General features: G+C 36.3%; 1 protein-coding gene across 1 annotated transcript; it reads right to left on the bottom strand.

Moving 5' to 3' along the window:
- Positions 1–17514: 17514 nt before the first annotated feature.
- LOC311600753 (small ribosomal subunit protein uS5-like) lies at positions 17515–18417 on the bottom strand. The gene has a single exon (XM_084787798.1). The coding sequence runs from the start codon at positions 18405–18407 to the stop codon at positions 17544–17546; it is 864 nt and encodes a 287-aa protein (XP_084643924.1). The 5' UTR covers positions 18408–18417; the 3' UTR covers positions 17515–17543.
- Between the last annotated feature and the right edge of the window lie 5949 nt (positions 18418–24366).

A 24366-nucleotide genomic window follows, 5' to 3' on the forward strand; every position in this document is an offset into this window, starting at 1 on the left:
TGAAAAGGAGAAGTGTACATAGGCACATTCACATTCCATTGTACACACATGTGATGATCTCAGAAATTGGAAATTTAAAACAAATAACAATCTTATTCTAGAACTGGCTTTGCTGTTTTAAGTGGTGATTCGTCTCTGAAACCATCACTGTAGGATACAGAACAGGTTATCCCGATTAATTTAATCACCGAGGGCCACCTCAATAGGAACTGCAACTCCCAAAAGATATGAACTTTCAAAGACAGGGAAAGATAATCGTTCTTATTCACAATCAAAGAAACATCAATCAAAACCATAATAAATTATAATTCCCTTCTATGGAATTGGCAAAACTTAGGAAGTCTGAGAATAAACCAAGCGCAGTGGCACACACCTATAATCCCAGCACTTGAGAGGGAGAGGCAAAGGGATTACCATGAGTTCGAGACCAGCCTGGTTAACAAAGTGAGTCCAGGACAGCCAAGGCTACACAGAGAAACCCTGTCTCAAAAAGCAAAACACAACCAACAACAACAAAAGTTTGAAAATACACTCTAGTGAGGACCATGAACAACTCGGAAGTTACAGTTGTTATTATGGACTTATTATGGTTTAGGTAATTATAAATCCCTCTTGACTAGTAAATGTAGCCTCTAATAAATCAATCCTGTAAGGTGGTATATACCTCTGTGAAATTAAAAGTAATATAAATAGCATTATGGACTTTTTATTGAAATAAACTATGATTTATTATTTAGATGTAAAGTTGTATGTAGCACTATTGGATTTTATATGAACATAAAAAAAATGAAAAGGATTTCTATTACTAGCATTAAGTGATTTCTGGTAATATTTCTAGAGAAGAAAGCAATGAAGATATAGAGTAATTAATATTTTATTATATGTATGTGTGAGGAAGAAAATGAAAATTGTGCAAAATTTATCTTTGCTCATTTATGTATGAAAAAAAGTAAAAATGTAAGGAACTCACTCAAATTCACCTGTATAAGAAAGACTTTTCTGAACAGGATTCCAACAGCACAGGAATTAAGTCCAACAATTAATAAATGGTTTTAAAAGAGCTTTAAAAAGTTTAAAGAGCAAAAATTATATTATTTAATTTTCTAAACATAAAAATTCTTCATTGATGATAATAATAAACATAAAGATAATTCCAGTAACAACAAAATTTTGCTCTCAAGAATATAAGAAATTTATGATAATTAATAAAAATTTCAATAAGACAATGAACAAAATAAAGGGAAAAAATCAAAATACCCCAAAAGATCCTATGGCTAAAGGCTGAATTATCCTCTGTCTTCCAACCTCATGGGTTATAACCTGGCTGTGTCTATGTTTCTGCTACTATGCAAACTTTAATCCCTTGGAGATAAGGAGGAGTGTCTCATCAAATTCAATTTTGGAAGTGAGCTCTTCTTTCTTTCCAGAAACATCTCAAATGTCCCAGGTTCACAGCAGATTTCCCTATAAATGATAGACCTTACCTGCACTGTCGCAGAGACTGGCAGTCGCCATGTCTGTCCTAAGATCCCTGTCATGAGAAACAAATTTCTTCCTTCTTCATGGAACCTCTTATGCAGGATGCACCTTCTGCAAGTGTGCTGCCTTAGCACACAGCTTTTATACGAAACTTTTCAATTAATAAAGTCAAGGTAGAATTATTTTTCAATTTAGGGTGGAGAATGTATTTGATATTAAAATGTAGAAATGGCATTTTCTTGATCCTGCAGTCTCTTGAGAAGTGTCCTGTAACTTCAATTTTCACCTGAACACATAGATGCATCCTCACTCCTGACACTAATTCTCTCCTGAAGTTGTTTCTTTTCTCAAAAATCTCTTGGGTTATTGAATTCTGTATCACTCCTTTGGAATGATATGTCATCACCTTCAGTGGAATAAGCCTTATCTCATGGTCGGCCTCTGAGCGCTATCAAGGCCAGTTTTTACCCCACTACCACAATGATCAGCTACACCACCAATTTTATTATCATCACCACAGTCCTAACTGATGTTTAATATTGTCATTTCTTCCATCCACTTAAATTCCTTAACTAGTCTTTTTTCATTCTTCCCATGAACATAATTATAGTTTATGTTGTAAATTATAGAATATTCGTAATTTTTCTTTGTTTTTTCTATATGATTCCACGACCGCTTTCTTTTTGAGATCTCTACCATGTAGTCAAAATTTGTAGAAACATATGATGTGTCAAGTGAAGGCTGAGCACACAGAGTCAGATGACCACAGCAGCCTAGCTTGCAGACTCACACAATCATAGAACAGTACTAGGCCATTTTTCACCTCCCTGTATTTGTGCTGTCTGTTAGAGCTAGCTACTTATAGGAAGTGATAAGTTAAAAATAAAGTATACATTTGGATTTTTCAAGGAGTCCTTTTGCTGTTGGAGAAGAGGGTGAAGATGCAACAATTAAGTCATACTAATTAAAGATCTCTTATCTAATTCAGTTAATATTCCAGGTATGACTATGGGATCAACAACCAAGTTCAAACCCTTTCTTGTAATTTTCACAAATATCTTCCACAACATTTCCTCCCTCCTGATATTTTGGTTTCTATTTTGAAGTCTTCTCATTTCTCTTCCTCTGGGATACACACACACACACACACACACACACACACACACACACACATACCTGAGTAGTTTTTCAGGGTTACAGTAATTATTATTTTGATATGCATTACCTATCACTCCTTTTCTTTGCAGATGTATGTATGTGCAATGGGTGTACATGTTTGTTTGTATGTGTACATGTGTGGGGTACAGGTATGTGTGTGGAGGTCTGAGGTTGATGTGCGATGCCTTCCTTGATTACCTGTCACCTGATGTACTATGAGTGGGTCTCTCGTTGATCTGAGAACTTACCCTTTGGCTAGCCTAGACAAACCGCTTCCAGGATTCTCAGTCTCCCCTTCCCAACTGTTGTGCTTACAGGCAGATTTCCATGCCTAGCTGGCTTTTATATGGATTCTGGGATCTGAATTCATGCCTTGGCTTTTGTATGGAAAATGCTTTACCTTCTGAGTCACCTTATAGTTCTCCACATTCTGTCATTAATTCTTAACTTGCTACTTGCTGATGATGTATTAGGAAAAAAAAAACAAATGGTAGTCTCTGAATTCTTTTTATATATAATAGCATTAAAGAATGTATAATTTAGAACTTTTATGTCTCCACTGCTGAATAAATAGGTTCATTGGCTAAATTAGTCAAATCTCAGATGGACATATCCTAATAAGGTTCACTAGCCATCCACAATTAGCTTGAAGGGATGGGGGCATGATGGTAATAAGAGAGAGGATGTAGAGTTGCTATGGATGATTTTTGCCATGGGTTAAAAACAGCACTGTTTTGAAAATGTCTTGTTCATTATGAAGTCTACAAACAATGTGTGACCCTGACCTGAACAGCACACCCACTGTGTATGACAATAACAGAAGCTGTATGTTGGATCTGGGGTGCTTAAGAATTTTGTGAAAACGGCAGAAGATGTTTTCTAAGAGAGAGGTTCCGAGGGAGTTCACTAGATAGCTCCTTCAAAGACTGGCTAGTCAGGTAGCTTATTCGGTGTTTTAAATGCAGTGTCTTAAAGACAATGACTATATAAATATATAGCCTTTGTTATAAAATTCTCATAGAAAATGGCAAAAAGCTGAGATAAATATTTCTATGTTTGATCCAAGAAAGTTATATGGCAGGATTTGGAGGAAAGAAAGGGACGAGGAAATGATGCAATTACATTGTAATCTAAAAAAATGATAAAAACAAACAAAAGGATTTTAAAGTACTGCAACTTCAGAAATGTGAAGATTAACAGCATTGAGTTTTTAATATTTCATTGTGACTTTGAGGGGATAGATTATAGAAATATAAATGATAGAAGATAGATAAATACATACATACAGAAGGAGAGAGAGAGAGAGAGAGAGAGAGAGAGAGAGAGAGAGAGAGAGAGAGAGAGAGACTGAAGGTCTGAAGGCAGTGATGGTGCATAACATGGAAACCCAAATTAAATTCTCCCATCAAGACTTACACACTCACTCTTTGGAACACATATACTCTAAAGAAGTTTATAGGTACTCAAAGTCTGAAGATTTCATTCCTAATGGAGCCCAAAGGAAAGTTATTGTGTTGTGTTCTATTTCTCCAATAACATCATTTAAATTTACAGTCAGGTATAATTTACATTAAAATGTCAGCTTCATTATATAAATTTTGATAATTTATTCAAATATCTGTAGATTGTGTAATGCTTGTCACATTGTCAAAAATATTATTACAATTATACTGAAGATAACGAATCAATAGTTAAAAATAATCACACCATTGTATACCATATTCATTGTATACAAGGGTATCATGAAGTGTCTAAAGACAATTTTAATTAATTAAAGTCATATTAATAATCACATAGTATTCCACTATGAACCAAAATAAACAACAAAAATAACACACATGGTTTGGCGTCGTCGACTAGAAAACTAGAACAGAAGAATCATTTTCCAAACTTTGGATAGCAGCTAGTGGTATGATCCTTGGATAGAAGAACCATAGTCAAGTGATCCCATGATTTCACTAAGCATTTTCAGGGCAAACCATGAGAATATATTTCTGCAACACAATGTGGTGATTTGACTAAGAACGATCCCCTGGGCTTATATGTTTGAAGACTTGGTCCCCAGTAGATGGAACTTTTGAGGAGATGTGCTTTTGAAAAAGTTGGTGATTCAGTTCACTGGAGGAAGGCTCTCTGCCTTCTGCTTGTGGATCTAGATGTGAGCTCTCAGATGTTCCTGTTGCCATGTCTTCATTCTGTCAACACAGACCCCAGCATCTGAAGCCATAATCCTAAATTAAATGCTTTCTCTTTAAGTTGCTTTGGTTATGGTGTCTTATCAATAGAAAAGTAACTAATACATACAGTGTTTGACTGTTACACTGCATGGAGAAATCAGAAGACTAATACTGAGAAAACAATATATTTTCAACTTGTAGCACCAATTACTGGAGAGCAAAGAGACACAAAGAGACCTCTGAATTCTCTAGGCAGATGCTCCTTAATTCATGTTAAATGCTCAAATGTAGATTTGTATGAGAATCTACCTATGGTTATGCAAAGAAACCAAAAAGCACACAGTGCAGGTGTTTAACACAGTAATGTGGACAGTCTATGTTTCCATCAATGTGAGTAAGAAGACTCCATAAAATGTAAAGTATCAGAAGATAATATCTTCAGTAAGGTGTATGTTAAGAAACTGTGGCTGAGTTAACACAAAACAAAGAGGATGACTTCTTTTGAGGTAAAAAGTATAATGACTTAAAGGAAAAACACAAAGGATAACATTAGCAACCAAAGCTGATAAAGTGTCACAGAAGAAAAAAAAATCATTGAATTCTAAAAATAAAAATATAAATAATATAAAATTAGTGATAGGAAAAAAAATCTGTGAAAAACAACCAAATACTAATATTATTTGAGAAATAATAAGTATTATGCTTATTATTTGAGATAAAGAAAAGAAACTTGAAATAATAGCTAAAAGTTTTCTAGATATGACAAAACTGTGACATCTATAAATCCAAAAACTCACCAGCCACAAGCTCTCAAACATTAATAAATTGACTCTTAGTCTCATTTAATCAAAATTCTGAAAATTCTATGAACTTACAAGCAACCAGAGAGAAAGGCACCCTAATTTGCACAAAGAATTTAAAACATATTGGCAAAGTTTTAACAGAAGCTAAGTGGACAGAAGCCAGTGACTATGTGTCTTTCAAGATTTGATGAAAATGTAAAACAACAACAAAGCTTTAGTCAAGAATTCTTAAACCAGTAAAAAGTCATTGGAAAAAAAAATGAACTTTTAAAGATCAGTACACTGAAAGAATTATTTACATCCGGATAAATGGATAAAGATAGACCGGCTAGAACAGAGATTGAGGGAATTTCCAACCAATGCCTGGCCCAACCTAAGACTCACCCATTGGAAGAGAGCCAACCCTGACACTATAAAGGATACTTTGCTATGCCTGCTGGAGACTAACAGAGTTTTCCTCTGAGAGGCTCTACCCAGTAGTGGTTAGAACAGAAATTGAGACTCAAAGACAAGCGTTGGGTGAAGCATATGGAGTCTAGTAGAAAATTGGGGGAAAAGATAAAAAGACCTAGAGCTGTCAAGACCTCTACAAGAAGACCAACATAGCCAAGTAACCATGGTCCAGAGGGGCCTGTGGAGTCTGAAGCACCAACCAAGGAGATGCATAGACTGGACCTAGTTTCTCTACATATGTGTAGCCAATGGACAGCACGGGCTTCATTTGGGTCCACTAGTAAGAGGAGCAGGGGCTGTCTCTGACATGGACTTTGTTGGCTGCTTTTTTTTTTATTTTTTAATCACTTCCACCTGACAGGACTACCTCATCAGGCCACAGGGTAAGAGGAATAACTCAATCCTGATGTGACTTGATGAGCTAGCGTGGGTGAGTTGTGGGGGCCTGAGCCTCCACTTTTCTGAGGAATAGGGGAAGGGTAATGAGGGAAGGAGGACAGGCCTGGGGTCAGAGAAGGGAGGGGACCACAACAGGGTATAATGTAAATAAATTAATAAAAAAAGAAAGTTATGGCCATTTTTCGAAACAGAGAAAAGGAGTACCATTAGAAATTCCATGGATTTGAGAGACGATAAACATGCGGCTAAGACTGTCTTGTGATCTTGTGCGGTATTATTAAAAGGATAACTGGTGACAGAAAGGTGTTGGTAATGTAATGCAGGCTCTATAACATTTGTTAGCCACATAGATGACTCTAAAAAGAACCATGTACCATAAAGAAATCTGAAACATGAGACTAAATATATTGTAAATCTGCCTGTATCATATAATACAATATGCAAGACAGTAGGGAAGGAAGTAGATTGGTGTTGGCAAGGATGAGTGCTGAGAAGGTGTAAGAGAGAGATGAGTGTGCTTGTGTCATGATCCACATCATGACAATTCACTACCAGGACTCACTGATTTGGTTGTGACAATTACAATCAATAAATATTGTATGTAAAAGTACATCTGTGAAACATATTTTTAAAGAATGAATAAATAAAAAGAGTGAAATGAGAAAGCCAACAACCAAGTCCCAGTTTTAGACTGAAAATGTACTTAGGAGTTTTTATTTTGACTGGCACATTTTTGACTGATGTCTGGCTTTTAGAATGATTTGACTGCAGATCAGTCAAATGATTAAAACAGATTTGTGAATTTGGATGTGACCTTCATAGAGACTGATTTTCCTAATGTATGCTGAGGTTGCTAAGCTGTGAATGAAGTATATCATATGAAGAATATATTTTTAATCTCATCAAAAGCACTAAAAGTTAAAGAGAAAGCTAATTCCCAGGCCTGATTTATCTGTTTCACCCAGTTATTAAGGACAATGGCAATATTGATCATCAGCATATTTCAGTTGTAACCATGTAGACCAAGTTTTGAAATTATTTTCCTATTTAAATATCACAGTTAATGTTAGGATATGCAAAGTATCATCCACACCATTCTAAATACAGCTAGTCTCTGTAGTTAAGTGTGCCTTCAAATGTTTCATTTTTTTTCTTTCATACATATCCGAGTGTTCAGTTTCTTTTCAGTATAGGGAGTAATGCATTCTAGCTCTATCACTGAACTGTAGTCCCAAACCAAACAAACTGTGTAATGAATTCTTCATAAGAGCCTCCTCCTTTAAAATTTATAGCAACCTACCTTACTCGGAGTAGATATAAGAAAACCAGTATATTTATACTTGGCTAAAATTTGTGTACATTTGTGTAAACTATTTTGGAAATCAGTTCAATGTATCTGCATTACAATGATCATACACTGGGTCTGGAGATATAGCTCAGTATTTAAGAGTACTGATTGTTTTTCCAAAGGACTTGGCTTCAATTCCCAGCAGCTACATGGCAGGTCATAATTGTCTGTATCTCCACCTTCACACCTACATGCAGGCAAAACACCACTGCACATAAAATATTTTTTAAAAAATAAACAAACAAACAAATACCAGAAAACAAACAAAAAATGAGGATCACATACTTTGACGTAGGAAGCCCAGGTACCCATCTAACTTAGGTGTAGCTACAAGCCAACCTTAAAGCACACTTTTCGTCATAGAGAGGTCCATGTAGGCCGCAGTTTCACTCCTACTGCAGGGATGCTCCTCCACATCACTTTTAGTCTAGGATGCAGGAGGAGAGAAGGCCTGTTTTCTAGGGCTTTCTGTTTTTCCAGAAGAAATGAGGACAAGGTGAAGCTCACACTGGTTAACCCTTCTGTACCAATCCATAAGGGTGTCCAGTCAACTCCCATTTTATTGCCACAGCTGAGCCATCCAACCTCTCAGAGTGAAAGCTACTTACAAAATGCCTCTTTAAGAGATGCCATAAAGGTCACAGTAACATAATCCTGTGGCAGAGAGGCAGCCATAAAAATAAGGGTCATAGTGAACTTTGCCATACCCAGCTTTTTAGCTTTTGCTAAAAATTTAGGCAAGTCTAAATAATTCAAAGACTGAAAATTGTTATCTACAGGTTGCTCAATATGGCATTAGTTATATTAATAAAATTTATCACTTTAAAAAGTATGGTGAAGGCTGTGCAAAATTTAGGTTTTTAATGAAGTGCAATATTATACCACTATTAAAATTACATGGCTGGAAGTAAAATTCATTTAATTGTAGTTGAAGATAACTTATATTCTGCTCATAAGCAAAAGAAAATGACTAGAAGACATTAAGAATGAAAGCAAAGGTTACCTGGGTATGGTGGCATATGCCTATACTCTCAGCATTTTAGAGATGAAAGATCAGTAGTTCAAAGTTAGCCTCAGTTGTCTGAGACTGTCTTGAAAGCCACACTGTCAGCCCAATGAATCAATAGAAAGCACAAACAATAGATTGTGTAGAGGTGTTTTATACTAAAATATTCTCTCTTTATTGATGAAATGATAATTTTAAAATAAACATAAATAAATTATATTTTTAATTTACATGTCTCTACATATACTTCTGTGTGGGCACTCATATGTATGTGGGTACCTAGAGAGGCCAGACAGGGGCATTGGATCTCTTGGAGCTAGAGTTACAGGCCTTTGTGGACTCTGAATGCTTGATGGCTAAGCAGCAAAAACTCTTAATGAAAGAGCCATTTTGTCTTTTAGGGGCACCGATTCCATCAGCAGGAAATAATGTGCCTTTGAGGTGAATTTTAACAACAGCAACCCTCTTAGTATGAGCTTCTAGGGAAGAAAAATTCATTCTTTAAGAGTGTGGCCACTGGCTGGCTACCCCGATCAACCTTGCCCCACATCCGTGCACATAGCAGCAGTACTTATTAGACTTAGTGAGTTATTTGCAAAAAAAAGGAGGAGAAGGAGGAAGAAAAAGAGGAGGAGAGAAAAAAAGAGGAGGAGGAGAAGAGGAAGAAGAATAAGAAGAAAGAACAAAGGAAAGGACAGAGTATAAAGTTAGGAAGGGGAACATATTAACATAATACATATTCAAGAACCTTGGAGAAGTTAGAGAGAAATGGGGGACTGTTAATCATATTTCATTGTATATATGCATAAAATTCTAAAAGTAAGAATAAACAAATAATAACTAGCGTAAAAATTAAGATTTACTCAAAATAATTTGTTGACAAGCAAGGTGGCTCAGCAGATTAAGATTCCTGCTACTCTACACCCAGCCTATCTCTAAGAAGATAATGAGCATCAAAGAACCTCTTTATGGAGATGGCTTCAAATGTACAAATAAGCCACTAAGGAAAATGTCCTCATTTCTACCACAGACAGAATTCTGCCTTAAAAAGGGCAAGCTTGGATGTAGGCATAGTCGACAGACAAACTCTGTCAAGACAGGGTAAGCAAGTCTTCAATAGTTCCTGCCTCAAAAATATGGCTGTCTTTTTTTTTTATCATTGTCTTTGCTTTGTTTAATATTAAACATGTTTTCCTTTTTTCTTTTTTTAAAATTTTATTAATTTATTCATATTACATCTCAATGGTTATCCCCTCCCTGGTATCCTCCCATTCCTCCCTCCCTCCCATTTTCCCTTTACTCCCCTCCCCTATGACTGTGACTGAGGGGGACTTCCTCCCCCTGTATATGATCATAATGAGTGAGTTAACCCAGAAGTAGAAAGAGTCAAAAGGTATATACTCACTTATATCTGCATACTAGCCCAAGGGGCATGTGCCATGAAAGTCTTCACTAACCTGGAAAATATGTCTGTCTTACACATTGGGCCAGAAGGCTGAAGATGATGCTCCAATATTATAGAGAGTTTGGGGTGACTGCTCAGGTAGCAAACTGTCTGTCATCTTCTTATTTGGGAAGCTGCTAATCTGTACCCTCTGTATACTCAGATAATTAATTTCATTCCTTCTCAAATTTCTGATGGGGTTGAAGACCAGATAGTTTAGTTTTACAATTAAGCTTAGTGGTTGAGGAGTTAAGATGTTTTTTACGTCTAGATAGATGTTTTAAGGTAATAGTGATAAGAAGTGATGGAGATTGATCAACACTCTGAAATTTAGAGAAACCAAGATAGGAAAGATGTTTTCTTCAAGGCTGTCAAATACAAACAGACAAAACACTAAGAATGTAACATTTATATAATTTTTGATTGTGTCATGGTTCTTCTTGCTATAGGTAGTTTAGCATATATGTGTTAATAATATGAATGTAAATGTAAAAAATAAAAGAAATATTTAATAAAAAAAGATTCCTGACATTAAGGATGACTTTAGTTTGACTGACAGATTCTACATGTTAGAAAAGAACTGACTCCTACAAGTTGTCCTCTGATCTCCAAAAAGCACTATAGCATATGCAAGCCCACCTATACACATAATACACACAAGCATGCAGATACACAGACACACACACTCAAAAATAATAAATATAATCTAAAATATTTAGAGAAAACTGTTAAACATTGTAATTTAACATGAATTTAGATTATGTAATAGAAATTTTAAATTTAATTTGTTTTTAATAAAATAAATGAAAGTTATATAAGTGTACACACTATTTTCATATGAAGCTTAGAAAACGTCCATTACTCACCATACTTGTTCATCTGACAGTATACAGTACCAGTAGTACACAGTAGTGTACAGACAAAAAGAAGACAGCCTTCAGGTGCAACTTAATTTTGTGGTGTGTGCAGAAAAATCTCTATATACCTATTGTCTTAGTTATGTGTGGCTCAGAATTGGTTAATATCATTTCGGTAGGGTGTTCATACTTTTTTGTTTGGTAATCTATATCTAGGGTCTTTATTTATGTGTCAGTGTGATGTAGTAATGAAATGGAAGCAGTCATCAAAACTCTCTCAAACAAAAAAGGCCCTGGGTCAGATGGTTTCAATGCCAAATTCCACCAGACTTTCAAAGAATAACTAACACCAATACTCCTCAAATTATTCCACAAAACATTATCAGAAGGAACATTGCAAAATTCATTCTATTAGACCACAGTCACCCTGATACACAAACCACACAGTCAACAAAGAAATAGAATTTCAGACCATTTTCCCTTATGAATATTGATGCAAAAATACTTAATAAAATCATCAAAAACTGAATATAATAACACATCAATGAAATCATCTACCAAGATCAAGGTTTTATCCCAGGGATACATGGAGGGTTCAATATAAGAAAATCCATAAATGTAATCCATCAGATAAACAAATTGAAAAAAATTACATGATCATCTCATTGGCTGCTGAAAAAGCTTTTAAGAAACTCCAATACTGCTTCATGTTAAAAGTACTGGAGAGATCTGGGATACAAGGCAAATACCTAAACACAGTAAAAGCAATATACAGCAAGTCAATAGCCAACATCAAACTTAAAAAACAATTCCACTAAAATCAAGGACAAGACAAGGTTGCTCACTCTCTAAATATCTCTTCAATATAGTACTAGAAGGTCTAGCTAGAGCAATAAGACAAGTAAAGGAAATTGATAAGATAAAATTTGGAAAGGAAGAAATCAAAGTATCTCTATTCAAGAATGATATGATAATATTCATAAGTAATTGAAAATTATACCAGGGAACGCCTACAGCAGATAAACATTTTTAGCAAAGTGGCTGGGTACAAAATTATTTTAAAAATTCAGTAGTTCTCCTTTATATAAATGATAGAAGGGCTGAAAAAGAAATTAGGGAAACAACCTTAACAATAGCTACAAATGATACAAAATATCTTGGTGTAACTCTAACTAAGCAAGTGAAAGACCTGTATTTAAAAACTTCAAGTCTCTGAAGAAAGAAATTGAAGAACATATCAGAAGATTGGAAGATCTCCCATGCTCATCAATCAGTAGGAATAGCATAGCAAAAATGGCCATCTTACCAAAAGCAATCTACAGATTCAATTCAATTTCAATCAAAATACCAATGTAGTTCTTTACAGGCCTCAAAAGAACAATCTTTAATTTAATATGGAAAAGTAAAAAAACCTATGATATCTAAAGCAATCTTGTACAATGAAATAGTTTCTGGAGGCACCACCATCTCTAATTTCAAGTGGTACTACAAAGCAATAGTAATAACATCCACATGGTATTGGCATAAAAACATACAAGTTGATCAATTGAATCAAATTGAAACACAGAAATAAACCCACACACCTACAGACACTTGGGTTTTGACAAAGAAGCCAAAACCATACAACAGAAAAATGAAAGCATCTTCAACAAATGGTGCTGGCCTAACTGGATGTCTGCATGTAGAAGAACACAAATAGATCCATGTTTATCACCTTGCACAAAACTCCACTTTGATCCAAGTGGACAAAGACTTGAACATAAAACCAGATACACTAAATCTAATAGAAGAGAAAGTAGGGGAGAACCTTGAACACATTGGCACAGAAGACAACTTCCTGAACAGATGACTAACAGCTCAGGCACTAAGAGCAACAGTTAATAAATGGAAAAATGAAATTGAAAAGCTTCTACAGATAAAAGATGCTGTCAATAAGACAAAACAGCAGCCTACAGACTGAGAAAAGATCTTCACCAACCCTACATCTGACATTAGGCTAATATCCAAAATACAGTAAGAATTCAAGAAATTAAACACCAACAAACCAAAGGTTAATGTGTGTGAAGAATAATCTTACATTTGAAATCTATATCACTGTATCTAAAATTAGACTTATTTTACATCTATATATAAAATTCTATACGAGTGAATTAAAAATAACCTTGTGAGTGACAATTGAGGCATTAAGTTGAGAAGCAGATTCACTAATTTAGTTTTTATTCTATCTTCCCCATATATTTCTATATTCCCCCTTCTTTCTATTCAACCCCTATCTCCAAACCTAAGAATGAAAGATAAAGGAAGAGAGACATCTCTGTGTATTACCTTGTTTTCTCTCTAAATAAGAACCATAATAACTTATAACCAACTCCCATTGATAATAATCTTCTATAGCCCAAAAAAGCAACCAAAAAACTACCCAACCCCCCTTGAAGGAAATGGGGCATCTTTCTCTTAAGTTTTTTTTACCAGCTGATTTGAAATGAATAATACCTTTGTAGGGACCCAAATAAAATTGAGGAAACATTTAAATAAGCTAGGAATCACATTTGTGGTCAAGTTTCTAACTGTTAAGAAATTCCAGGCTTAGTTAGAGTCCTGTGTGGGACAGTCTGAAATGCTGGACCAATTGGGATTAGAAGCTTTCTTTCAAAGTGTCCTCGAAGCTATCTTGTTCTGATTAGGAACAGCAAATGAAGCACTTGGTGCTGTAACATGAAGGATGCAGGATGTCACTGTTCAGCATGCTGAGAGGAATGAATCCTGTCAGGTTTGATCCAATGTCAGTGTCTGGTTCTTTTGTTCTGAAAGCATATGATTTCTCACAAGCAGTATACAGTCCTAAAATTATAAGTGTATAAGGTGTACATGGTGCACAGAACAATTAAGGCTAGTTTTCTACTCTTTGTATGAGCAGAAAAAGGGCATCTGTAAATCTTCATTTATGCCATATGAAGAATGGCATCAATTAATAATTCATAGGGGTTTTGTAGCCAACAAGAAGCATTGTCTATGCCTAGACACTCATGTCTAAGCCAGTCTCAGAGCTATTCTCATATAGTGAGATTAGCAATATAAGTTACCTGCTTATTCTATAGTTTAAGTTCTTCACATCCTGATTGTATACCCCTCCCTCATCACCTCCTGATCTCATTTGCAAAGCTACTAACCTTCACTCCCAGCATTCTCAGGTAATCAAGTTTATTCCTTCTTAAGTCTCTGATGAGGGTGAAGACCAGGTGGTTTAGTTTTACAACAAAGCTTATTTGTTTAGGGGTTAAGATGTTTTTAGGTCTAGATAGATGTTTTAAATTGATAATGACAAAATGTGATGGAGATTGATTTATATTCAGAATTTTAGATGCGTCAAGATAGGAAAGATGTTTTCTTTAAGGCTGTCCAATACAAATAGCCAGAATACTAAGAATATAACATTCATATAATTCCTGATTTGGTCATGGCTCTTTTTGCTATAGATAGTTTATTATATATGTGTGTAATAATATAGAGTATGTGTAAAAAATAAAAAATGTTTATTTAAAAATGGAGTACAGAGCTAAACAGAATTCTCAACAGAGGAATCTCTAATGGCCAAGAAGCACTTAAAGAAATGTTCAATATCCTTAGTCATCAGGTAAATGCAAATCAAAATGACTCTGAGATTCCATCTTACACTGTCAGAGTGGCTAAGATCAAATCCTCAAGTGATAGCACAAGATAGTGAATGTACACAGCAAGGGATACACTCCTCCATGGCTGGTGGTACTGAAAACTTACACAACAATTGTGGAAGTCAGTCTGGCACTTGCTCAGAAAACTGGAAATATCTCTACTTCAAGACCCAGCTATACCACTCCTGGGCATATACCCAAATGACGGTCCACCATACAACAAGGACACTCACTCAACTATGTTTGTAGCAGTGTTATTTGTAATAGCCAGAAACTGGAAACAACCTACATGTTTCGACTGAGTAATGGACAAAGAAAATGTGGTAGATTTACACAGTGAAACACTACTCAGGTATGAAAAAAAAGACATCATACAATTGGCAAGCAAATGAATAGAACTTCTTGAATGAGGTAACCTAGGTCCAGAAAGACATGCATGGTATGTACTCACTTATAAGTGGATTTTAGCCATATAATAGATGAAAATCATGCTACAATCCACAGACCCAAAAGAAGACAAAGTAGGCCCAAGGAAGATGCTTGAATATCACTCAGAACAGGAAATAAAATAGATATTTAAAGTAGATGATGGGAGAGAGCTGTGGTGGAGAGAGGGTCAGGAGGATAAAATAGGGTGAGAATCAGATGTGTGGAGAATAGGGAAGGTGGCAGAGGGGAAGGACTAGGAAAGAGAATGGAAATTGGCTGTGGGGAGCATCTCTGGGACAGGGCAAGCTCCAGGGAGTCTACGGCAATACCCTAGCTGAGACTCCAAGTGGAGGGTATTAAGGACCCTGAAGTTGCTACCTCATGAGCCAGGTGGTACTCCCCGTGGAGGGAGGGGTACACCAACCCTCCCATAGTACCTTTGACCCAAAATATGTCTTCCCTATAAGAAGTGTAGTGGTAAAGTTGGAGTAGAGATTGAGGAAATGGCAAAGCAATGACTGGTCCAATTTGACCCATCCTATGGGAGAAAGCCAACCCCTGACACTATTAAGGATACTATGCTATGCTTATAGACAGGAGCCTAGCATACCTGTCTTCTGAGAGGCCTCATCCAGCAGCTGCTTTAAACAGATGCAGAGCCCCACAGTCAAAGAATAGGCTGAGCTTGGGGAATTCTGGAAAAAAGTGTAAGGAAGAATAGAGGGAGCCAGAGTTCCCAAAAGAATGCATACAGAGTCAAATATCCGGGGCCATTGAGAGCTCACAGAGACTGAAGCATCAGCTAAAGAGCATCCATGGGCTGCACCTAGAGCCCCTTCACATATGTAGCAGATGTGCAGCTTGGTCAACATGTGAGGCCCCTAACAATGGGAGTAGGAACTGTCTCTGCCTCTGCTGCCTGTTACTGGATCCCTTTCCTTTAGTTGTGCTGCCTCATCAGGCGTGGGTGAGGGAAGTTGCACTTTGTCCTGCTGTGACTCAAGGTGCCAGGGTAGGTTGATAAGAATTGGGGCCTCCTTCTCCTTCTCTGAGAAGGAGAGGGGGGATGGGAGAAGGGGCTGTGTGAGGGTTGGCATGAGAGGAGTGGAGGGAGGGCCTGGGATCAGGCTATAAAGTGATTAAATAAATAAATAAATAAATAAATAAATAAAGGAAAGAAGGAAGAAAAAGATGTCCTCTGATCTCTGCACATGCACCCCTCCCCACACACAGGAACACTCAAAATAAATGAATACAATATTTTTTAAATCCTTAAAAGAGTAATTATACTCTCTTGCATGAATGTACCATTTCTACATGCATTCGTCTTATTATTGTTTATCTTAATAAAGACAATTAAGTGTTCTTTTCAGTTCATTTATCATAACATGACTTTTTAACAAATGTAAAACCTGCCAAGAATTTACCAATAAATGTTAAAAACAGAAGTAGACAAGGTTTTCTAAATTAACTTATTTTTAATATCACAATGAATGCTTCACATCAAGACTTCAGCAAGTTCAACATTCCAAATATGATACCACACATTTCTTCTCATCTTACCAATAAAAGTAGATTACACATTGTTAATTTTTTATGGAGTCTTTTAATTCTTTCATGTTGCCAGGGGATCTGTTAGTAAATTACCTCATCCAGTGTTCTAAATGGTCCCTTAGTGGCCTGAGTTAATGCAACTGCAAAGAAAGATATTCCCCATCCACCAGGAGGATCAAGCCTACAGTTTCTCTTGTTTGTTTCTTTGTTTAATGAGCAAAAAAAATGTTAGTGTTATCTTTTCATGTTAGCACTATGGGTTTAAAAATCACTGCTCATCATATCCACAATTTCTTGCCATCAAGATCTTCTATGTCTTCATGTATGAAGGTGTTTTCACTCTGCCATTTATTCATATTATTCCAGGGTTGTAATAGGGACTCATACATAGTGAATTTAATCATCGATCACCCAAGAATATATATAGGACTTCCAAAATATGTGATTGGTATTTGATTCAATTTAGGAATTCCAATGTATCACTTGATTGTAAAGATAAAATACAGATATTGTAAGATTGTGCTCAGTTTTCTATGTCATAATTTGAACAGCAATTTCATGGAAATTCAAGTAGACCATATGAAGTGAGATGAAAATGCATAAATTTAAAATATATCTAACTGTACTTGTAAAACATGTCAAAATGCTTCCCTCTGTGTTTTAATGTTACAAATAAACACCCACAGTAACGCCTTTTCTTCAAAATCTTTTATTTTATTATTTTTTTAACAGAATTAATCCACTTTATTTTTCTTGTAAAAACCCTTATGTAGTAGCCACATCTGGAGCCTGGGTCCTCTGAACAGACACTCTGGTGTGGGTTTTCACAAGATGATCAGTGAATTCCTGATAAGGAGACTTGGTGAACACAGTTTCTTTCCAGAGGTCGGGTGTCAGGTAGCTGTAGGTCTTGGAAATGGCATCAAAAGTAGCCTTGGCAAAGTTGCCCAGGGTGGCAGTACAGTCCCTGGCTGATATGTAGCAGTCATCAATATCGGCCATCATCAGTAGCTTCTTGGGCACAGGAGCTGAGACAATGCCAGTGCCTCTGGGGGCAGGGATGAGACGCACCAAAACAGAGCCACAGCAGCCTGTCACCTTGCATGGAACAGTGTGTGGCTTGCCAATCTTGTTCCCCCAGTAGCCTCTCCGCACAGGGACGATGGAAAATTTGGCCAAGATGATGGCCCCTCGGATAACAGTGGCTACGTCCTTGGAACACTTGACACCAAGACCAACATGCCCATTGTAGTCCCCAATAGCGACAAAAGCCTTGAACCTGGTCCGCTGGCCAGCCTGTGTCTGCTTCTGCACTGGCATGCTCTTAAGAACCTCATCCTTTAGGGATGCGCCCAGGAAAAAGTCAATAATCTCAGACTCCTTAATGGGCAGGGAGAACAGATAAATCTCCTCCAAGGACTTGATCTTCATATCCTTAACCAGGTGGCCCAGCTTGGTGACGGGGATCCACTCCTTGTCTTCGGCTTTTCCTCCACGAGCACCGCGGCCTCGACCACGGCCACGGCCTCGGCCACGACCGCCGAATCCTCCGCGGAAGCCACCTCGCCCTCCTAATCCTGGGCCCCCGGGTCCTCCGGGTCCTCCCGCTGCACCGGCGTCATCCGCCATTTGGTGTTTTCCCGAGAAAGAAGAAGGACAAAATACTTTATTAATTCAAATTCTTTTTTTAAAGAAAGGGTCTCCTTGTGTACCCCTGGCTACCTTAGACTCATTTTGTAGATCAGGCTGACCTCAAATTCACAGAAATCTACCTGCCATTGTCTCTCTGAATGTTGGGATTATAGGCATGTGGCACCATGCCCAGCTTGATTTAAAATTTTTACAACAAAATCATCATATAAAAATGTATCATGAAAACCTAAAGCTTAATTTAAAAAAAAACCCTTAAATGAAAAATTTTAAATTATAAAGTTCTTACTTTGAAACTTAACTGTTGACATAGGAATCATAAAATTTTCATAAAACCACAGAAGACTCTGAATGATCAAAGAACTCTTGAGAAAAACAAGCAAAATTGGAGGCTTCCTGCCATCTAGTTTGGCAATCTACTGCAAAACCTGAATAACCGAAATAAGCACAATTTTGGCATAAAGTAGACCCCTTGGTCAATTGATCATGATAGAGAATCCAGAAAAAACTCCGCACAGCTTTGACTAGTTGATGTTCTGCAAATGAGCCAAGAACACAAAACAGAAAAAATGACAGATGCTTAATATCCAGCATTAAGAGAAACTAGACACCTACAAATAGAAAAATGAAACCGGACCATCATCTTACACCATATACAAAAGTTGGCTTGAAATAGATTCAAGACTGAAACAAAAGATGAAACTATAAAACTGTTAGACCAAACATAGGATAAATGCTCCACAGCACTGATTTGACCTTAAGACTAATCAACAAACACACAATAAAAAGCAACAACAGCACAAAACAAAGGACATTACTTGAAACTTAAACTAAGAAGTTTTTGCACAGCAAAAGAAACAGTGGAGTGAAGAAATAATATGGATGGAAAGAAAAGATCTGCAAACTTTTCATGTGACCAGCAACTAAGAGGAAAAGAAGGTAAAATCAATAAATGGGCAAAGGACCAACAAGAAAATTCTCAAGAGAGGAAGTGACCAGCAAGTTTCATTAAAATGTTCCTTGTTACTGGTTGTAAGGAATATATAAGTTAAGATAAAAATCAGAAACAACTTCAAACCTGTTAAAATGGCTGTTAATAAAATGGTAAGTGATAACAAGGGATATATTAAAGGTGAGACTCTACCATCGAGCCATTACGGGGAAAATGCAGAAGTTCCATAGAAAACAAGATGTAACACACATGTATTCTGGTACTGTAGCAAATGCTTAAGATAATTAACTTATAAAGAGAAAGGTTTATTTCACCTCACAACTGGAAGCTACAATTCATGACCCATTAGTCTTGATGGTTCATCATGCCCGAAAAAGCACAGAATGATGAAGCACACATAAGAGAAAAGACAATCAACTATGGATAAAAAGGGGAACAGGAATGGACTGGGATCTGCCAAGGTCTTTCACAGGCACAAACCAATGGCAAAAATCAAACAAACAAAAACAAACAAACAAACAAACCTTTCTATGACACACCTGTTATTATTTCCACAACTTAGACCTTAGTGCTAAGTTTTTAATCCGTAGATATTTGAGGATTATTTAAAATCCAAATTAAAGTATGGAAATATTGTCCAATAAAATTTAAGTCATTATTCTTAAACAGTGTCTAGAGGTCTGAACCATCATGTTCGCTGTTGTTTTCTTCATAATTTCTAAGATAGAAACCCAAACTCGTTTTCCATCAACACTTGACTCATGAAGAATGTTGAGTATACACAACCACAGTGATGAATCTGAACATCCTGAACTAAGCAAAACAAAGGAGGCACAGTGAGACAAATATTGCATGGGTTTGCTTACATTTGGAAGGTAAAATTGATGAAATCATATAGTGTGGAATGGAAACTATCAGAGAGTGGTGGAAGAGACCAGATGCAAGCAAGGGAGAAACTGACTGACTGCATTTTGGCAAAGTCTACCAGAAAGAAAAAGCTGGGCCTGGAGAGAGATGGCAAAATGGTCAAGAGCACTTGACTGTTCTTCTAGAGGTTCAGTTCCCAAGCAACCACATGGTGACTCACAGCCATATGTGATCTGATGCCCTCTTCTGGTGTACATGAAGACAGAGAACTCACATACATAAAAAAAAGAAACCTTGTCTCAAAAAAGAAGAAGAAGAAGAAGAAGAAGAAGAAGAAGAAGAAGAAGAAGAAGAAGAAGAAGAAGAAGAAGAAGAAGAAGCTTCACAGAGCACAGAATAAGGACTACAATAATTTTACATGATACATTTTAAAATAAGCCACATAATTTAATATAAGAAATTAATTGGTTTGATTTCATCATTCACCTTATGTACATAGTTCAGACATTAGACTGAAATATATATATACAATATATATTTCACACAACAGACAATATAGGTATACATATATATATATATTTGTTTATCAGTTTAAAATTCTAAAACAAAATAGTTCTTATTACTTAGAGGAAATGGATGAGAGACAAATTTAATTACACCATTGCACACATTTTCCACAAACTCAATATTCAATATAAACTATTGAATTCACTGATATTCCTTTTTTTGTTTTGTTTTTGTATTTGTTTTTTGAGACAAGGTTTCTCTGTGTAGCCTTGGCTATCCTGGATTCACTTTGGAGACCAAGCTGGGTTCGAACTCACAGTGATCTGCCTGCTTCTGCCTCTCAAGTGCTGGGGTTAAAGACGTGCAGCACCACCGCCCGGCTATTCACTGAAAGTCTTAAACAAAATTTTTCTTGGCCCAAATATCCTCAAAACAAAAAAAAAATTATCACATAAAAGCTGATTATGTCCCCTCCAGATGGAAAAAAGAAAGGGTATTTTCTAAGAAATATTTAGTAAATACTATTATTTATAAATATTATTTATTCTGTTAATTACATTTACATTTCATTGTTCATTTTTATTTAACTGCACAATATTAAACCTGAAGTAATAAAGTAATTCAGAACTTTTTGAAACCAAGTTTATAATAGAATTTTTTTAGTGTCTCTTGGGTGATCTTTTTAATGTTTATAGGACCAAGAATTCATGAAGAAAAAGAAGCATGTTCAAATCAAATTATCCTAAAATGAACATTAGTAACTCATGCCAAGTCAGTTTTTAATCTAATTTTACATATAGAGTTACCTGTGTCTTTACACAGAGACTCCATATTTCAAATAACTTTTAAAAGTAAAGGTAGGTGTTGAGCAAGCAGCACCTGTTACCTGCCATCTTCAGGGAGAAGTGTGCTCTGTGAATAATAGAAATTATATAATAGTGTATTCCGTGGAAGCACAGCCCAGAACATCTGTCCATCATAATTTGCAAAGGTCTGGGTCACTAAGAAAAGCATGACTTATACCGGCATTTGATATAACAGCGTTACTCACATACATAAAGAGGCAGAACATGGCAAGATTCGGTATTAATGAGCATTGCATCCCATAACCTGTGAGGTGGGGCCGGTAGCTGCAGTAGACAAATGTTCTGCTCTCATCACGCTTTGCTAGAAGGAAAGGATCCAGTTGTTTTTTATTGGAACAAATACAACATTGGACTTGACTAGGAGTCATAAGATATACAGCTTAAGCATAGCCAAGCACGTATAACTCTCAAACAGTGATAATATTCCCAAAGAGACATGGCCACCATAAGAAGGCATTTCTATCTCTTTCTAAGGAATTATTCTATCTTATGCAAATGTGTAGGGATAGAAGAAACCTACATATATGACTATATCCCCCAACAGTGGGGTTTACCAATACAGTAAAATGGGGTCAACAGACTTCTACCTTTATGTTCTACCTCATACCTGCCTTTCCATTTGTTTCTTATTCTCCTTGGATAAGTTCATGTGACAGTGGTAATTTTATTCGGTAAATGTAAGTTAGGGGGTGCAGATCAAAGTAGTTGAACATGTATTAATCATATTTGTCAGCAGTTTTTAATGTAATAGTATTTTAAGAAAGTAAACCAGCAATATGAAAAACCCTTTAGTACACTCAATCCTCAAGAAATAAGTCACTATGGAATTTGCTTCCTAGAGAGCCCTAAAAAGCCCTTCCCTGAAGACTGGAGAATGGGCGGCTAGCACTTTCCAGGTCCTTGCAGTCTCTAGTCTGTGAGAACTAGCACAGAAAAATGGTTTCTCTTTTAGTCCAGTCAAAAATGTTTCAGCTCACCACAGAAAATGCTGCTAAGGTACAATGGCTGACATTCTTAAGAGTAAACATGGTGTCTTTTCCAGTGGAAGATGCTAGTCTTCAAATAATGACACTTCCTCTGACATTGACAGTGCCGAGCAGAGTAGAATGTCAGACTAATATGAGAGACTGCATTCTAGTGAGAAATTGGACCAGGACTCCCCTGACACCACAGCATCATTTAACAGGCCAGACTTCCCTGCCATTCCAGCGCACGTTAAAGGACAGCCATACAATCAATTAAATGATCACAAAACAGGGATTTCATTTTTCCCCTTTTTGTTTTTTAGCACATATCATCAAAATTCTGGTTATTAACTAATGGTATTATACAAACAAAAGGTTTGGAGGGGAGACACTAAAGTCCAATTAGAGAAATCCATGCATTTAATACCCAAACCAGAAACACATTTTTTCCTTCCTCAAATACTTTCAGGATCATAGTCTACTTTTTCTCCTCGTTTTTTATTCCTTTGGTGACATTCAAGTCCTAGAAAATGTTTTTGAAAGCAATTATATCTCTAAAGCAAGTTTTCCCAAACTCCCACAGCTTAACTTTTTGGCTTAAAATATCATGTTTTAAAAGGTGTTGGCATTCAATTTTACCTAACAAATAGCTGGGTCTAGAGAAAGGGAAAAGAGTCTGACAGTTTAACAAGAAAAGTAAAAAGTGCGTGTGTGAGTGTTTGTGTGTGTGTGTGTGTGTGTGTGTGTGTGTGTGTGTGTGTGTTTGTGTGTGTGCATTTTTGTGTGTGTGAGAGAGAGAGGGATGAGAGATAGAAAGACAGAGGGTAGAGCAGGAGGCTCACTGATTAATTTTAAACATTAATTTATTTAAACAATTTGGAAAAAAGCCTATGAGCTGTGGGCATTGATGTAAGCTCATTTTGTATTGCATATAATTAAAAAACACTATGCAAAATTTGTCAGTCTGAAACCGTTTCGGCCTACAACATGTATACACATGTGTACACATATGTTATACATAAAACCAAAGCTGTTATTTTTACATTGGCCTTTGCTTGTCTAACTATTAAATATAGTATCAATTCTCATGTGTCTGCTTACCTAACTAAAAAAAATGATATTTAAAAAATAAGAAATTTCTTAAAAACCAAGTAGCAACTTTAAATTTAAGTAACAAAATATTTATCTTTGTTAAAATGTCTTCCATTTCAAGCTTTGATGACTTATCTGGTATTTGGTATTCTCTTCCAAAACTAACTAATCAGGAAAAAAAAAAAAAAAAAGAACACTCACTATTATCGGGAAACTTCAATAGGCTCTGCAAAACTGTTAACAATGAAAGGAAGAAAATACGTGAAACAATCCCGGCCTGAAATGATGTTCAACAGACTGGTGCAGAGAAGAATCCAAACAGTACCAGCATCCAGAGAACAGAGGAGACAGGGATTTAGATTTGAAGAGCATGAGGAATTTGGAGTTTGTGGAGTAGAATTCACAGAGAACCAAAAGCCACGGGGAGATTGCCAAATGTGTGGAGGGATATCTTGGAGTTTTATTCTTAATAGTTAGATATTCATGTCACCTGAGAATCACACAAAGCCCAGCAGAGTATAAACAGTCACGAATGAGCTATATATCAGCCTGTTTCCAGAATTCAAAGCTCTGAGCTTTTTGAGTATAAGTCAAGTTATGTGCAGATGTCCCAAACACTGTGGCATTTACTGTAATTCCCTCTAAAGAATACCAGTGTAGAAAACAAACCCAAAGAAAAGGACTATTTT

This window comes from Acomys minous, assembly GCF_964271855.1.
Source record: "Acomys minous genome assembly, chromosome: 6".
Classification (NCBI taxonomy): domain Eukaryota; kingdom Metazoa; phylum Chordata; class Mammalia; order Rodentia; family Muridae; genus Acomys; species Acomys minous.

Bases quoted from the DNA above. Each gene is read 5' to 3' on its own strand.
- LOC311600753 (XM_084787798.1), bottom strand. From the start codon at position 18,407: ATGGCGGATGACGCCGGTGCAGCGGGAGGACCCGGAGGACCCGGGGGC.